Source organism: Anomaloglossus baeobatrachus, chromosome 2, assembly GCF_048569485.1.
Source record: "Anomaloglossus baeobatrachus isolate aAnoBae1 chromosome 2, aAnoBae1.hap1, whole genome shotgun sequence".
Classification (NCBI taxonomy): Eukaryota; Metazoa; Chordata; class Amphibia; order Anura; family Aromobatidae; genus Anomaloglossus; species Anomaloglossus baeobatrachus.
Genome location: NC_134354.1, coordinates 183,834,033 through 183,847,927, shown reverse-complemented (window position 1 = coordinate 183,847,927; position 13,895 = coordinate 183,834,033). Strand labels below are relative to the sequence as shown.

The following is a 13,895-nucleotide window of genomic DNA, read 5'->3' as shown; positions in this document are numbered from 1 at the left end:
GTATCCATATCCAAATCTCCCATAAAGAGAAGACTGCATGAAATAAAATATAGAGGGTTCACTGCACCGTGCAAGTCACTTATAAGCCTCAAAAATAGGAAGACTAGATTGGACTTAAAAAAAAAATTCTTAAAAAAAACAAAAAAAACCCCAGCACAGTTCTGGAAGCACATTCTATGGACAGAAGATACCAAGACCAACCTCTGCATGGCTGCCAGTGACACTGGGTCCCTAGTGTTTATTGATAGTGTGACACAGGACAGAAGCAGCCGGATGAATTCTGCGGTTTTCAGAGACCTAATGTGTGCTCAAATCCAGCCAAACTGATTGGTTGGGGTTTCATAATACAAATGTACAATGACCCAAAACATAAAGCCAAAGCAACCCAGGAGTTTATTAAAGCAAAGTGGAATATTCTTGAATGGCGGCATCATCACCTGATCTCAGCCCAATAGAGCTGCATTTCACTTGTTAAAGACTAAACTGAAGACAGGCCAGAAACAAACAGCAACTGAAACGCGCTACAGTAAAGGCTGGCAGAGCATTAAAAAGGAGGAAACACCGCGTCTGGTGATGGCCAGGAGTTCAAGACTTCAGGCAGTCATTGCCCACATAGGGTTTTTAAGCCCCTGAAATGAAGGGATTGAGTTTAAAAAAAAAAAATAAAAAATTAAATGCTTTAGTGCCTCACATTTTTACGCAATCATTTTGTTCAACCCCCTGAATTAAAGCTGAAAGTCTGAACTATAACTGCATCTGACTTGTTTTGTTCAAAATCCATTGTGGTTTTATGTACAGAACAAAAATGTGAAAAATTTATATTTGGACCTAACTATTACTGTACAACTGAGCAGTTGCTATTCAGCACAGGGGCGGAAATATCATTGGTGCAGCACAGTGACCCAAGAGGTGGGGGGAGGGGGCATTTCTGCCACCAATGCAGATGGTACTGTGTATTTCGATGAGCTCTTCCCCTGAAAAGGGCCCATATATTCTTACATGGGCCCATTTCTGTCTGTGGCTGCCAGTGAATTATTAGATGAATGATGTAAAGAATGGCTACATGCAGGACCTTGCAAACAATTGAAAGGGGTTACCCAAGCTTGGGACAATAGTCTGCAGTCATACTATGTGACTACAGACAGGCAAATCATGACCGAGTGACATGCACACACAGTCACGATTCCCTGGTTTTCCTCATGCTAGCCATGTATAAGGTTTGCACCAAGTAGATTTCTCTTACTTATAAGAGGGAAGCCAGATGAGTCTAGTCGGCATTCAACCAAAAGTTTGCAAATCTCATACGCGACCACAGACTGGCACAAGTGATACCAGCAAATTGTGACAGCATGCATATCGTGCAATGTCCAGTTTTTGCATCCATGCCTGAGCAAACCCCCTTTCCTGTAACCATAGGCTATTTTAGCCACATCACCCTTCAGTCAGCCTCTATATGCACTTCTGTCATCTTTGTGCAGTATGCGTTCCTTCACCAGGCTCTTGAGGTGGCCCACGACCTCTTTGTTTTTGATACTTCCTGGTATTTGGCTTTGATGGAACTTGTTGATAGACATGTTCGGATTAATTGCATTTTTAGTGTGTGTTCTGTCCTCCCTACATGGACCCTGGGGCGTATGCAGTTTGACAGGCAGCTAAACCTTACCCACCGCAGCTTAATAACTAGACTGTTGCTTGAAGTCTGTATTTATTATTATTATTATTATAATATTATTATAATAATAATAATAATAATAATTAATTTTTTTTGTTTGTTTGTTTGTACACATCTTTATTGTTCTGGTTTCACCAAATGATGAGTACATGTATAATATAACAGAGAACATACACAAGCATGACAATATATATAGAAATGTACAAGCCACTCAATCCTAGCTTAGTAAGTGCAGCTATCTAATGTGGTGAGTCTAGGGCTGCAGATGGCAATAAAACACGTATATTTCCTTACCAGCAATGCTACCACACAAGGGATAAAATGGAGACTGTCCTCAGCTTGTGAGCCAGCAGGAAATGCGGGTTTTCTACCCAGAATGCACCGCAAGGGGGTGGAGAGACAGCATGAAATAAAAGGCTGGTGCTACTTAAGTTTTGGTCACAAGAGGAAGCCAAAGTACAACCTAGTAAATAAACATAAACTGCAAATGAAAGCCATGCAAAAAAAAAAACATATTGAAGGCAGAACAGTGTGTTTCCACATAAGAAACCCACAAAAAGTATGTGTTATTTACCTGTGGTTTTTACTGCACATAATTCAGCGTAACCACAAGAGAAATGTAACATGTTTGGATATGAACGACGCTCCACAGGTCAGAAGAAGTGGAGATAAGATAAATCCCATTCACTTTGCTGGAAGTGTAAAGACGCTGAAGTTTTGACGAAGCATAAATACACAGTGTTAGTCTCATTGTGGGAACTCGTATTCTCTTACAATAGACATTTCTGTCACTGACTGTCATAAATGTCTAATAGATACAAGTTCCACCTCTGGGAAATGTATCTATCTCCAGACCTGGGGTCATCTATGCGGTGTTCCCACAGGTGCTCCATTTGTAGCAAGTGATTCATCTACAGAGTAAGGCTATGTGCGCACGTTGCGTACTAGCCTGCAGAAATTTCTGCAGCGATCTGAAGAGCACATGTGCGCTTTAGATCGCTGCAGAAATGTCCGTAGTGAGCGCCGATTCCATGCGCTCTGCCTGCAGCTCCTGCCATAGACAGAGCAGGAGCTGCCGGCAAAGCGCAGGAAAGAAGTGACATGTCACTTCTTTTTGCGCAGCGCTTCGGCAGTAGCCGAAGCGCTGCGCACTGAGACGCCACGTGCGCACGGCCCCTGCACAATCTCCATAGACTGTGCAGGGGACGCAGGACGCATGCAGTTACGCTGCGCTGCAAAGCGCAGCGTAACTGCATGAATTTACGCAACGTGCGCACATAGCCTAATGCAGGTTGCAGAGGTGCTTTTATAGCCAATAGTATTTTAGCACTGGTAATATTGTCGTCATTATGCTTTCCTTTGTTCTGTTCATCTGTAGTCTTTAAATCAACATTTTCTAAATAAGCTTTGAGTTTGAGGCGATAGTTTAGGTTTTGGTAAAATACATCATGTGTGCATGATTTCAGCATATGGTTCAACATTCCCCACCCCACAATTTACCGCTCTTTTTGTTGGTCAACAGTAATAGAGATCTATAGGAAAGAGGAGGAAAAGGCGGCGATCCAACGTCCATGAAATAGTGAATATATTTTTATTTGGTTAGGACAGGGTGTCTTTGGCTAGAGCCGGATTGTGCACGCAATTGGGTAACACGCCGATGTTGCAGCTACTGGAATGTATCACACCACACATACAGGGATCAATGTTATAATTCATAAACCTCAGAGGTACAACCACATGAGGTAACCCGTATTTAGAACGTGCCCGCTGCCTTGATGGTAACAGGTATAAATGAACAAATGTTGGCTCTAATTGAAAAGTCCTCTGAGGTGCAGTACTATATTGCACACTGCCCAACAAAGTGCTATGCATATGTAAATGTAACTAGGGGCATCTATGATAAAATGACCCATGAAAACTGAGACAAGGGTAAATGTGTAAGTGATGTGCATACATCAATGAACACTAAAGGGCAGTGCCAGTGTGTTGCACCATTTGTATCTATATAGTGCAACTAATAGCGGATAACCAATGACCATTAAAGGGGTTATCCGGCTTATTTTGAGTTTTTTTTCATTATTACCCTATTGGGCTCCATTGGGGCAGGTAAGTAGATAGAGACCACTTACCTCCCCTGCTGTCAGCCCCTCTCCCCTGGCTCAGAGTGGTCATGTGACCACTCCAGCCGCGATTTTGCTGCATCCGGTCATTTCATGTCAACATGGGCAGGGCCATGTTGACATGCAAATCTGGAAACAGCATGTCGCCTCCCTGCTGGGCTGTACAGTGCGTGGAGTCCCCGCCCCCTTCCCTGCACCCTCCCACACATTCCCCCGCACCCCGTACTCTGCCCACAACCTCCCCCTGCACTGCTGTGGGGTCCGTGACCTGGGGGGTGGGGCCTGGCGGTGGCTGCCGTGGTGTCAGCTCCAGCACTAGGCCCCTTGCTCAGGATCACACATTCAAATGTACCGGCATCACAGATCACAGATGCCGGTACATTTGAAAGCGCTGATGAGAAGGAGCGTTGCGCTTCTCATCACTGTCCCGCTGTCTGTGCTCTCTTCAGCACAGCGGTGACGTCACTACTGTGCTGATTATGGCCAGAGCACAGACCGCGTGCGAACATGCAGGAGCAGCGGGGACCGAGGACGGGTGAGTATGTACTCCCTACATGTGTTCCCTATGGGGGTAGGGAGGTCGTTACAGAGCGCCGTGTGTGCGTGCAGAGCCCGATGTGTGTATGCGGTGCAGAGCCCGATGTGTGTATGCGGTGCAGAGCCCGATGTGGGGCTGTTATTTACAATGCTGTAGTGAGAACAGGTCAGTGCTGGGGCAGAATATACTGACAGGGAAGGTGTGTGCAGGGGGTGAGGCTGGACACTGGGGTGAGGCTGGACAGTGAGGCCAGGCGGTGCTAGCTCTGACTGGGAGGTTTGGCACAGGAAGTGGTCAGTTTGCTTGTGCTGAATGTAAACAAAGAGCTGCAGAGAATAAAGGGTGAGTTCAAGAGGAACAAAAGTTAGAAAACAAAAAATAACAATGTAGGGGTGTTTTTATATGACAATACAGCACAGATTAGCTTAAACTCAAAAATTTTTAGGTCGGACAACCCCTTTAACCACATTGGTTCCAGTGTGGCAGTAGCAATATGAGCACGGAATATGCCTAGTAATGTACCTGAAAATAGAGCAGGGGCGGCACAGGGTGGAAATCCCGCCAGCGTAGCGTCTGGCCCAACGCGTGTTTCGGCGGTACGCACAATGTTTCTTCTATTTACCTGGATCAAAGGCTATGAAGCATCAGAACGAGGCTCTGTAGTCTTTGAGTAGTGGCCAGTCCTGGCTCATGCAGGACACTGATGAGCGGTGACATCAGGAACATATCGCCACTTTATCTCATTACTCTGAGCGAGGACGTTCCTGATGTCACTGCTCATCAATATCTCGAGTCTTGTGGTTCGCTGCGTTAGCCGGGACGGACTGCTGCTCCGTTAGGTTGATTTGATTATTTTTAGGCTGCGAAGGGCTTAATACCATGGACCTTCCCAACTTGATAATACCAGCCCGCAGTTGTCTGCTTTACCTTTGCTGGTTATCAAAAACAGGAGGGATGCTCTGTCATTTTTTCAGTTTATTTTTTTTCCTAAAAAGCTGTCCAATAAGCTCCACAGGATTTAATTTTTATGTCCCTGCGTCCTCCCGCACAGGAGATTCCAGCTTCTGCACAGGAGAAATTGACATGCTGTGGCTAGGAATCCCACACGGCAGGTCAGTATACACAGTGTTAAAAAGCACAGTGTGCAGGAGACTTCTATAAACCATTCCACTGTACTTGGCTCACTGCATAGCGCTGTTATTTTGAAACACTGAGGTCCGGGTTTCAAATCCCCCCCCCCCCAAAGGATAAAATCTGCAAGGAGATTGTGTGTTTTCCCCGTATTTGTGTGGGCTTCTTCCCACACTCCAATGACCTACTGATAGGGAATTTAGATGAGCCCAATGGGGACAGTGGTTCTGATGTATTAAAGAGCTGTGGAATTAATGGCGCCATATAAGTGAATAAATATATACAATGCAGTGTTTTGGACTCTGCGAAAACACATTGCATCCAAAAGGCTTCTACTACGGATTGTGTGCACGTACCCCAAGACACATCTGATTGTCTACTTTTCAAAGTGGAAGAGGGTGATCGGGCAAAGTCGGAATCCGGACAACACCTTTTAAAACCCCTGCAGTAACCTGTAACACTTGTGGCTCTATATAAGAGTGCAGGTTTTAATTTGTTTTATTATGATGGCATGAGTCTAAAGGGGGCTTTACACGCTACGATATCGTTAATGTTTTATTGTCGGGGTCACGTTGTTAGTGACGCACATCCGCCGTCATTTACGGTATTGCAGCGTGTGACACCGACCTTAAGCGACCTCAAAAATGGTGAAAATCGTTCACCATGGAGAGGTTGTCCCAAAACCAAAAATCGGTAATAGTTGATTATCGATGTTGGAAAGAGGTGGGCGGGATGTTGCGTCCCGCTCACCTCCGCCCCTCCACTTTGGCCGGCCACTTAGTGATGTTGCGGCGACGTAGCTGTGATGCCGAATGTCCCTCCCCCTTGAGGGAGGGATTGTTTGATAGTCACAGCGACGACGACGACCAGGTAAGTGCATGTGACGCTGCCGTAGTGATGATGTTCGCTGCGGCAGCGATCACGCGATATCGCATGCACGACGGGGGCGGGTGCTTTTGCGTACGATAGCGCTAGCAATATCGTAGCGTGTAAAGCCCGCTTAAGAAAAGTGCAACCTCTTAGGTTTTAACCATACTGTTTGGGAAAAGATGATTGTGTATTGTCACAGAATGTGAAAGCTTTGTGATGCTGGTAATTTGTCAGTATCTGTGACTATCACACTGTCATGCCATTTGGCTTTTAAGATGCCTTCGTAATTTTTCATATAAGTGGCCAAAAAAGGTTTTGTGAAAATCCAAAACAAATTGCACAAGATGCACCCAGATTTTCTCGACTTAACCTTTTTAGCTTTTATGATGTGATTTAAAATGCCCTGAATTTTGTGCATCTTCTTTGCTGTGCTCGCATCTTGTAAGAGACTTATGTCTGAAGTACGTCCTGGTGTTTGCCATTGTATAGTGATAGGAGCGTCCCAGTGTACGGGCTACTGCATTTCTAGGTCTAGGTTAATGTTGTGTGTGAGCCGTGTACCTGCATTAACCATTCTCTTCCCTCTGCAGGGGTCCATTCAGTGTGGTTCGAAGATGTATCAACAGAGAAACAGGGCAGCAGTTTGCTGTGAAAATTGTCGATGTTGCAAAGTTTACGTCAAGTCCAGGATTAAGCACAGAAGGTAGGTTTATTTTTCACGTTGACATTTTAATTTGTCCCTTAACTGTAGCCCTTCTCCCTTCCTGAATGGAGACTATATACATACAGGTTTGTGTCCAATGACTGTTCCCTAAGCAATGGTTACTGGATTGGCACATTGACTAGTAATTCTGCAGATTTGGCTTTAATTTTACTAGCATTTTTTTTTTCTTAAGCTAGTGATAAAAATCAGATTACTTTGTAAAATATTTCCAAGTGTTATATAGATATTTTATGACCCGTAGCATGTTTAATGCAAAGTAATTACTTACATATTACAGAGATCTGAAATAAGCATAAGGTTAGCTGTCAAAATATTCTTTAACTTCCAGTATTCAGTACAAGACCTAATGATATTCAGTGGAAGACCTAATGAGTAATGTAAGATGATGGCATAAACTGAAGGGGTTGCACCCATGCTTGGACATTTATCCTTGCCTGCGCATTGCCATTTTATTACACGGAGGGCAGCGCTCTATCTCTGGCACCATTCTATTGAGAATTGTAGCGGTGGTGTGCATGCCTGACCTCCGCTCTATTCAGACAGTTCTCTTCAAAGCCCAGTTCTCCGGATCGGTGGAGACCCCAGTGGTGGGACCCCCAGCGATCGGGAAGTTATTCTCTATCAAATAGATAAGGGATAAATTAACTTAGTACAACCCCCTTTAAAGCATGTAGAAAAATGTAATGCTTCACTTATAAATTGCGTCTCTTGCTCTTTCTTGAGACTGCTTCTTCAATCAGACGGATTCAGTTTAAGGCGCCATTCAGATGTCCGCTTCCCATGTGTTCGATTTGTGGCTTCGTGTTAATTTCTCATACATTGGAGAGAAAAAAAAAAAAAAAGTCTGAGGCCTACTTGTGAGTTGACTATACTTGCCGATTTTGGAGGGACAGACTGTCATATATTTGTTGGACTAATTCCCCACTGACTGCTAATGCCAGTACGGGGAAAAAAAAGATTGTCATGTTTCTTTTCAACGTATCCTGAGAAGATGCGATGCTGCCTGAGGAATTCTTGGCAGTGGCTTATTCCCAAGACATGCCAGTCTGCCTAGCCATGTATGGCATGTATGGCAGAGTGGATGTCATTGGAGCATGATTAGGGCACCTTTTAGATTGAAATGATGCTAGTAGTACTGATGGAGTTTGTACATGACCATTGTAATTCTACTCATGGCTGTGGAGTCTGAGTCTGTGGAGTCCATTTTAGTGGAGTCGGTATAAAAGCTACTGCCTTTAACTACCCAATTTATAGTATGTCCTGAATAGGGCTGGGCGGACCCGGACTGTAAAAGTCCTGATCCGCGCGGTCTCAAAGATGCCTGGGTCCCGGGTGTTCCGGATTCGGCACTTAGGAAATTTTTTAAAAAAAAATATAAATAAAAAAAAAATGGAAAAACAAAAAAGAATGAAGCGAGCACTTCATACTTACCAAGGCTCCATCAGAAGGGGGGGGGGGGGAGCCAGCACTGCTTGAAAAATGGCGTGTGAAAAATAAAAGGTGTAAATTCACAAATTCCAACTGTACTATAATGCAAAAAATGTGGTTTTTTTTTTTTGGTTTTTTTTTTTTTTTTTTTTAGCAACAAATTGATCAACCTTTTTGAGCCACCCCTGCCACGTCACGGCAAATTTCAATGGGGGGGGGGGGTCCTACTCTATATTTAATATTTCCATTGTGCCATGTGGCCTCAAAAATTCATTAAAAGTAGAACCATATTAAAGCAAGACATTTACCTGTAACATCTCAGAAACCGCTTCCATGTTTGCAAGGAGAAGGAACTGTGAATAATGGTAGCCCAGGTCCCATCATGTGCAGGGAACGCCACACACACCATGACATGTCAGAACTAACCCTCAGTGTCAGACCAGGGTCCATGAATAAAGGTGGAACAGGCCCAAGTAAATGGTGCTTAATTACAAAGCCTGTGGAGAAGGGGGAGGTGGTGAAGTGTGAACAGCCACCAATATATAATTTTGGTAGAAACCGAAGGAATCTCCAAACCAAACCAGGCGTGCACGGCATGGTGGGGGTCAGCCACCGAACCAATATACATCAGAAGGCGGGGGAGCCAGCACTGCTTGAAAATTGGCATGCGAAAAATTAAAGTGTAAATTCACAAATAATTCCAACCGTACTACAATGCAAAAAATTAGATTTTTAGCAAAAAATTGATCAACCTTTTGAGCCACCCCTGCCGCGTCATTTGCTAAAAATCTCAATGTGCATTATAGTACAGTTGGAATAATTGTGAATTTACACAAAAAAAATTTTTTGTATGCCATTCAGTGCTGGCTCCCCCCTCTTTTTGTTTTACCAAGGCTCCATGTCTGGGCGGCACACTGCTTCCAGGTCGCACATTCATTTCCTATGCTACACATTCTCATCGCATACACACTGCTCTCCCTGCCCACTGGCTGTCCTGTCTGTGATTGGTTGCATTCAGACGTCGCCCCAGCCTGTGTAACAGCCTGTGTAGCAGGGTCTGCCTGCAATCACTGATAGACGCTGTATGTCAGTACCGAGGTTTAAAAATAAATAAAACAATTGGTGTAGGGTCCCCTTGGTATTCTGATACTCAGCACAGATAAAGCTCATGGCTACAGGCTGCCTACCCAGTCCTGTGCTTATCTTGGCTGTGTATCTAAAGAGGAACCACATGAGGCTTTTTTTTTTTTCTTAAACAAACCTGCGGTTTCCCCAATTTTCATATCCAGCCATGATAAAGCCAGCTGTGAAGCTGGTATTCTCAGACTGGGGAGAACCAGCCTAAAAATATCAGCCTCCATCCATCTGGAATAGTCGCATCCGTTAGATTTTACAATCCTGGAGCTTTATCCAGCTCTTTCCGATTGCCGTGATGCAGTGGCAATCTGGCCAATAGTGGGGGTTAATAACAGCCCACAGCTGCTGCTAAGCCCTATGTTTGGGTGTCAGAAGCCTGCCATCACTATCACTAATCTGTAAGTATATAAACACCGAAAAATTCCTTATTTGGAATAAAAGACAAACACCCTCTTTCACCATTTTATTAACTCCCAAACACACCTGCAGATCAGAAGTAATCCAGACGAGATCCCGCAACGATTCGGCTCTGCTACATCTGAATCTCAAAACGAGCACCATAGAACATGACTGCCCGCTGTGACTGCAGACAGACAATGACTGAGTTGCAATGAGATGTCACTCAGGTTATTTGCGGTCATAGCTGGACATTCTCAGTCCTCCACCTGTAACAGCAGGTAACCTGCCCTCATGAGACCTCGGTAAAGTCAGTGACCTCCCCTCAGGTGAGACCTGCCTCTCCTGGCAGAAAACCGTGGGTTTTTGACGAGATCTAGATTTGGGGCTGGAAACTTTACACCATAATCTTGCACCCAATCTACACCTTCTGGCAAAGGCATTTTTTTTTGCGCGATTTTTAACACTTTTTTTTTCTCAATGGTTTTTGTCATGGTACTTTGCCAGGAGGTGCATAATTAGCGCTGAAGTGGTCTGCACCAGATTTCCGCACCAAATTTGTACCTCCTAGCAGAAAGCTTTTTTGCATTTTTGGGTCAAGGGATGAAAATTTGGTGCTGAAATTTTTACACCATATTCCTGCACCCAGTCTACACTTCCTGGCAAAAAAAACGCAACACTACCGCATGGCGATATGATGCGGGTTTTTTGCCATGAGGTGTAGATTGGGTGCCGGAATATGATAAAATTTTATCACCAAATCTGCATCTCATATCAAAAAACTGCGGTTTTCTGCCAGGAGATGCAGGTCTGTGAACTCATTGACCTCACCGGAGGTCAGGTTACCTGCGATCATGCGTGTAGGACTGTGGGAACCTCCAGCTGTGACTGCAAATATATCCTGTGATGTCACCACTGATTGCGCAGCTCTTCATTCTTCACTCACAGCGAGCAGTCATGCTGCTGTATGGTTGCTCGCTGTGATATGATCAGTTGTAGCCGAGCTGGAATCCCAGTGTGACCAAGTGTGGATTACGTCGGACCTCAGGGGTGTATTTGGGTTAATAAAATGGTGAGAGGGTGATTTTTGTATTATATTCCGAATAAGATTTTTTTCAGTGTTTACTTTCACTTACAGAATAGTGATGGGGTGTCGTAAACGCTGCCATTACTAATCTAGGTTTAGTAGCAGCTATGGGCTGTTATTAACCCCTTATTACCCCGATTGGCACCGCATGAGGAAAATAGAGCTGGTAAAGCGCCGGCCTTATCACATCTAATGGTACACTGCTGGTATCAGAATACGGGGTGGGACCCCCAGATAAGGGGCGTCTAAGGGGGGGTGGGGGTTAATGATGGGAAACATCACCTCGCCTACTAACCAAGCCAGTCACGCCCACCATCCTGGAAGGAGCTCATACATTCTAGGCTCGTGGTAGATGCTAGAGTGTATGGGCTCCGTCTGTCACACTTCTTTCCCCACCCACCGGCTGTTCTGGCGCCTGTGATTGGATGCAGTCAGCAGACACACTGCCACTCAGGGTGGGGGCGTGTCTGACTGCGCGTCTGACTGTAATTAACGGCCCAGGAAGTGAATGCGAGGCCTGGGAGCAGCGTAGAGCCATGCTGGAGCCTTGGTAAGTCCACTGTGCATGCTCCCATTCTTCTATACTTTCTACCACCATTTGTAACCCTAGAACGCATACCTGGGGTCTCGCAGGCCTGCTAGGTCACTTGTTTTCTATGGTAGATTTATATGGTTGTGGGTCCTAGGGCTAATCTCCGGATTCTGGGGGCGGATACCGGACCGGTTCCGGATTTTTTTTTTTTTTTTAAAGAGAGCAGGTCCTGGCTTTTTGCAAGTTCGCTCAACTCTAGTGCTGAATGTTGTTTTTTGTTTTTTTTTTTGTCATAAGAATTTGGAAAAGTTATGAAATATCCTATAAATGTCTGTTTTATTCCAAATCAAAGGCTCTAGGCTTTTAGTAGAGATGAATCTGTGCTGCACTGTATGTATGTATGTATGTATGTATGTATGTATGTATGTATGTATGTAGTGAAGCTTCTTCCCTACAGATACGGGTAAAAATACCCTGGGAAGGAAGGGAAGAAGCTGAAACATTGTGAGTTACAATAGCAAGATCCCATTCTAGCAAACCTAAGTACAATGAAACTCATGAATGAGAACAATTAACCTACAATTTGACCACCACACAATATAAGCCAGTTCAAATATAAATACAATCGGGCAGTGAAACAGTGGTAAACTTTAAACCTACAAACACTACCCTAAAAAATACTCACATTTATTGCAAAAAATAATCTTTATTAAAATTTATTTAAAACAGTAGTACAGCAGAAAAAATCTGAAAGATATATCGATTAACTATGCCCCATGATACAAAAAATCATCAGTCTGTCCATTCAGGGTATTAAACCCAGTATCATGCATTGGTTATCATAGCAACAAACTGAAAATAAATCAATAATTTATGACAATATCAAAAAACTAAATAGAAGGGTCAGAAAATGAGTGTATCAAAGAAAGGGATCATTTCACACAGAGCAGACAGGCTGATCCAATAGCAACTGTGACAAGATGGTATTGTATAAGCAGATGGATACTTTTAATAATATGGTAATCAGAAAAAGACTTATAATAAAGTCTAATATGGAGTAACATTTAAAACGTGCCTGCTGAATAAATTACAGCGCTACATATGACAGCCTCACCAATATCACCCTGACTGCGAAACGCCATGATTTTTTTGTATCATGGGGCATAGTTAATCGGTATATCTTTCACATTTTTCTGCTGTACTACTGTTTTAAATAAATTTTAATAATAAAGATTATTTCATGAATGAGAACAGTAAAGGTGAACAGCAACTAGAAGAAAATGTAAGCTTCATTATGTTTGAGAGAGAGCCACAGCCCTGTTCCTGTAACTGAAGAACAAACAGATGTTATTACAAAAGAACAGCAAAATGATACTTTAGAATTCAGTGGTTGGCACTGCAGTTTTGCAGCGCTGGGGTCCCGAGTACAAATCCCACCCCGGACACCATCTGCAAGGAGTTTGTATGTTCTCCTCGGGTTTGTGTGAGTTTTCTCAAGTTCCTCCTACACTCCAGAGATATTCTGATAGGGAATTTAGATTGTGCGCCCCATTTGGGACAGCGATTATCTGTAAAGTGCTGTGGAATACATAGCGCTATATAAGTGAGTAAAGTAAATAAAATAAATATATAATAATATGATCTTGTTGAAGCTGCTTCACATCGCTCTCATATTTATCACATGCGCTGTGTTTGTGCATACGCTGCAGCCGGCAATAGGAGATAAGTCTGCAGGAGGGACATACTGAAACTCTGGGCGGCACGGTGGCTCAGTGGTTAGCACTGCAGTCTTGCAGCGCTGAGGTCCTGGGTTCAATTCCCACCAAGGACACCATCTGCAAGGAGTTTGTATGTTCTCCCGTGTTTGCGTGGGTTTCCTCTGAGGATCTCTGGTTTCCTCCCACACTCCAAAGACATACAGATAGGGAATTTAGATTGTGAGCCCCAATGGAGACAGTGTTCCCAATGTATGTAAAGCGCTGTGGAATTAATAGCGCTATATAAATGAATAAATTATTATTATTATAAAGTGAGGAAACTGGTTACTGGTGCCAGAACCCCTAAAATTGATTCCATCTTGAAGAAACGTCCTGGAAAAGGGGTAATTGTTAATCAAGCCACTCATCGGAGGCCTTGTGACGTGATCACAGGGTGCCGATGGTAGCACAGGGTTGCGATAACGTCTGTCGCGATCATGACTCACTTCATGTTACAGCAATCGGAGCACTAAAAGAAGACTAGCATTTCTGCTGATCTGAGC

General features: G+C 43.9%; 1 protein-coding gene across 11 annotated transcripts in view; it reads left to right on the top strand.

The window, feature by feature from the left end:
• CASK (calcium/calmodulin dependent serine protein kinase) overlaps positions 1 to 13,895 on the top strand; it is a 431,912-nt gene that overhangs the window by 68,923 nt on the left and 349,094 nt on the right. For all 11 annotated transcript variants that reach the window (XM_075335532.1, XM_075335528.1, XM_075335526.1 and 8 more), the window contains exon 2: positions 6,922 to 7,034. In XM_075335532.1, coding sequence (XP_075191647.1) covers positions 6,922 to 7,034 — 113 coding nt within the window. The remainder of the gene's footprint in view (positions 1 to 6,921; positions 7,035 to 13,895) is intronic.